General features: G+C 34.0%; 1 protein-coding gene across 1 annotated transcript in view; it reads right to left on the reverse strand.

The window, feature by feature from the left end:
* Positions 2,336-4,652, reverse strand: part of LOC107607640 — a 23,247-nt gene continuing 20,930 nt past the window's right edge. The window contains exons 3-4 of the mRNA XM_016309569.1: positions 2,721-2,789; positions 2,336-2,608 (exon numbers count right to left, since the gene is read on the reverse strand). Of these exons, the coding sequence (XP_016165055.1) occupies positions 2,336-2,608; positions 2,721-2,789 (342 nt within the window). The remainder of the gene's footprint in view (positions 2,609-2,720; positions 2,790-4,652) is intronic.

Genomic DNA, 4,652 nt, shown 5'->3' on the forward strand with positions numbered 1-4,652 from the left:
CAAAGATATTATTTGTTATTAGCAGATTTTTGTAACTTAACTATTTTATTTTTTCTTTAGCTATTCTGAGAGCAAATAAGAATAAAAATAAATTTAAAAATAACATATACAAAACAACTTGCCAGACTCGAACTGGCACGGCTAGTCATATATACATTGAGACAATAATTTAAATTTTTTTAAAACTAATTTAGTTAAATACTAATAATAGAACTAAATTATTTAAATAATATTTAAGCGATAAGAACTAAAATTTTCACAAAATATCGCTTAAGTAGAATAGAATAAGTTAATTGCCCGGAATAGGTCGAAAATATAAAATGTCTTATTTTTTTCAAATATAAATATGAGATTCGGATTCAGTGGATTTTTCTGAGTGAAAAAATGTTCTCTTTTAAAAAATTTTATGTAAAAACGCGTACCGATAGATTAGCCAGCAGTACCGACTTAAGTCTGTCTAGTACTACATGAGAGAGAATAAAACAGTAGAAAATCTTAGAAAAGTATTTGAAATAGTAAACCGGGCACTTATTCTAAAGGTTTTGACCCAAAGTCGAGCCAAACGAACTAAAAACGCTACGCGGTTGGATGGAGCCCACGTTGGACCCAAGCCCAACATATAAAAGCACATTTTAACGAGCTTTCAGCTCATTCTTCAGCACACACACAAAGAGAGAGGTTATGGTTTTGAAGAGAAGTGAGGAAGAAGAAGAGCACTATTCATCTCCTCCTTCTTTTTGCCATTTCTTGAGTTACAGAGCTTCGATTGACGAGCTGTTTGCGGCCACGCAAAGCTTTCGTCGAACTCTTCGTTTCTATCTAAGTAAAGTGGTAAGAAACTCACTCTTTCTTTCCCAGTTTTTCTGCCCTATGTCATTTTTGAAAATGGCTTGTGGGTTGTTGAGTTTCTTTGTGTTATTGTTATTTAGGTGTAATCTAGCTTGGGTGAGTAGTGGGTTTTACCCCAAAACTCGTTGAACAAGGTAAGATATCACTAAATCCTTGTGTTTAGTTGAATGTCATAAACCCTAACTTTGATTCTTGTTATTTTTCATGATATAGAGTGTTTTTGGTGTTGTTTGGTGTGGAGTGAAGGGTTAAAAGCTTGTGGTGAAGTGGTTTTGTACGTAAAGGATAATCGACCAAAGTATAGTTTCGATTTTCTTTATGTAGTATATAATATTTCGTAAAATTTAGGCTAGTGACCTTTAAAATAGGTTTGAATAATGTGGTTGTGTGATTAATTGTATATAAATGCTATGTTTGATTGTGGTTTAGATGGAGGTTGTATGAGTTTGAATATGATGATATGTATATGTATGTTGGTAGATGATGATTATTGATGGGGATACCTTGATGAGTTATAATGTTGGGTATTGATGTTGAAGATGATTGTTGATGATGATATGGATTATTGGTTGTTGTGGTTCATGTTGAGAATAAATGATTGAGGAATTTTTTGTGTGAATTTAGGAGGAATTGAAGTTGAAGGAGGCGAGTATTAAGGGGCTTTGATAGTTACGTAATTGATAAATGTTTGGGAGTGTCTATTATGATTTTGGGGTTATTTTGAGTATGTTTGAGTTGGTTGGGTTTGAAAGTTTTGGAAAATTTGAGAATTGTCTCCTTTGGTAAAAACCTTTTTTTGGTGAACTTTAGTGGATCATAACTTGAGCCTCAGTTTTTAAAATTAGTTGAAAATTATTTTCAATTAAAGATGGTTTAAAGAGCTTTAAATTGATATAAAGTTTGATAAAAATAAATTTTTATAGAGGAAGTTATGAACATTTAAAGTTTAGTGTTTAAAACTTATTTCTGCATATGCGGGCACCCCCATACGCGGGATTGCATCTCTGCCAGGCACTCTTGCGTATGCGGCCTATGCACGCGTACCCGAGATGGGCCAAAACGCAAGGATGCGTACGCGGTCTCATGCACCATACGTGGGTGATGGTTTCTGTCCAGCACCCCCGCGTACGTGACCCATGGATGCGTATGCATGATAGTCAAAAATTGAAGTGTGCGTACGCACAACCCCTGTTTTTCTGAATATGTGTTTTCCTTCACTTTTAAGGGTTCTCTAGCTTTCCAAACTTCTTTAACTTCTCCTTTAGACTTGTGGATAGTAATTAGGCCCTAAGACTAGTATAGATGGATTTATGTTTGAGATTAATAGATTTATATACGGGTTTTAGAAGACAGTGACTTAGACTTGGTATGTCTGTTGGATATTTTCGTCTTGTTAACTAATGGGGAGTTGGGTTGATGTTGAACTTGATATATTGATGAAGGATTATGGTTAATGGAATGAGTATAAATGGAATTGTGCTATGAGCTATGATGTATTACTGAATTGTATGTTTGGCAAGTCGCTATGCCCCTCGGGCAAGGACTGTGATAGTCTCTCGCTTGTTTGAGGTAGCGGTGCCGGCGTAGGAGACGAAGCAGTCTCCTGCCTACGTTGAGATGTGAGGGCTATGGCAGTCTCCCGTTCACATAACCTTTCTACTGCCAGAGTGAACTCAGGCACTATAACCCAAAAGAGTATGCTAGACACTATAACTCGCGGGACGCAAGATAAAGTAAGAGTGAGAAGGGCACTATATCCCTGGTCGTGGCAGAAAGGCAACATCCCCGGAGATGTGTCGGGTTGGCATTTTGAACCGACAAGTGATATCACGAGCCAAATAAGATAGACATTCATCATATGCATCTTTTACCTGCTTGTTTGCTTTGATAACTTGAGTTATGCCTATTTGAATAATATGACTAAGTGCTAGTTGGCCTACCTGTTATACATGAATATTAATTGTGCTTTACTTGTTTGCATTAAATGTGTTTTACTGGCGTTAAGGACGATCGGGAGGCGGTGGCGATGGGATCGCATGGAGGTTAGGTTGGCGAAGGCTGTGGGATACAACGGTGTGATTAGTATTAGTTAGAAATCCCCTAAGTTTAGATGACCCTATTTATGGCTTATGGTTTAAGTTGTTTATTTTTGTTAAGCTTAAATATCTATGATATGAAGTTCTAGGATTGTCTTTAGCATCCCGGAACCTTATATCTTATATATTGGGCACTGTTACCATAATGAGAACCTCTGGTTCTCATACCATATGTTGTTGTTATTTTTCAGATGTAAGTCGCAACCCACCACGGTGAGTTTGCGGATGGTGACAGAGTGGAGGATCTTTTATTATCTTGTATTTTGGTTATTATGCTGTAGTTCTCTCACTTCTGTTATTATACTCTGTTGCCCTAGAGGCTTACTTTGAGAGATAAGTTGTATAAGCTGTTTTGACTCAAAATTCTGTTATCTTTGTATATGACTAGTCGGCTTAAACTTTGCGGGCTGCGGCTAGTACTCTATGTTTATCACTCTTTCTTGACTATCATGCTACGTCTCATGTTGTATCTTGTGCCTCTACGCTTTTAGTTATCGTGTGCGAACGCTTCACGCTTTATAATTCCGCTTATGTGATTTTGAACTTTATTCCTTTATCGGCCTCCTAGTATTACTATTTCCTTCTATATTTATTAATGTATGAGCTTTAGAACTGTCGTGACGTCTTGTTATCCCTCGCTTTACGGCTAGAGGTAAGGCTTAGGATAACGGGGTGTTACATAAGCTATTCTAGTCCCTAGACACATATATAAATTAGAGTCATTCTTGTAACGACACCCAATTAAAACAATGTCATCAGCTCGAACATTTAGAATCCATGCAAATGTAGACTATCCTCTTGTTAAATAAGCTTCATCATCCGCTATCCATGTAATGCGACAAGGTATATAATAGCCACACCGAAAAACTAAATTGACATTTATTCTCATCAATGGCATTGCATTGATGCACCAAAAGGCCAGTAATTTCTGAAAAAAATTACAATATGTTATAAAATTATTTTTATTACAAAAAATTTAAAAGAAGAAAATTTAAATACAGCCCTAATTTTTGAAATTGCATCTCCAAACTTGACACAATTCTAGCAAAATTGAATAAAATTGAAAAAATTAAATCTCATTATATGCTTTACTTCAAAGACTTTTGGACATACATAGAAAGCATGGAGTGAATGAAATTTGAACTTAGCCTATAAAGCTCCTTGGAAGCAATTGTTCGATAAACGAAAATAATAAACTTGAATAAGAACAATTATTAACTTATCAAAAGAATAATAATAGAATGACTACATAAAAAATATCATAAAAAATTATAATTTGTACCTTAAAAGGATCAATTTCAATGAAAAATGAAGAATAGTAGAATACATTCTTATTCTATGAAATAGTCAAAGAAGAATAACAAATAAAAAATTAAACAAAATAATTTGGCTCCTAAACTTAGACGTATAAACCATAAAAGAAATACTATATATAACCTTTAGTAGCACAAAAATAATTATAGAAATTAATTATTGATATCGAATTATCGATATCAATTTGCCACTAATTAATACACCCGTGCATTATAGAGTATTTTAACAAAGTTATTTACGTTTAATTTTTATTATTGAATATCAATTTGTCATTGATTATGCTTGATTAAAAATTATATTATAATGATTGATAATTAGAATAATAAATAATTGACAATTAATATAATTAAAATGATTGAAAATATTAATAATTAATAGTTAGTCTGTTAGTTT

Source organism: Arachis ipaensis, chromosome B07 (genome assembly GCF_000816755.2).
Source record: "Arachis ipaensis cultivar K30076 chromosome B07, Araip1.1, whole genome shotgun sequence".
Lineage (NCBI taxonomy): Eukaryota > Viridiplantae > Streptophyta > Magnoliopsida > Fabales > Fabaceae > Arachis > Arachis ipaensis.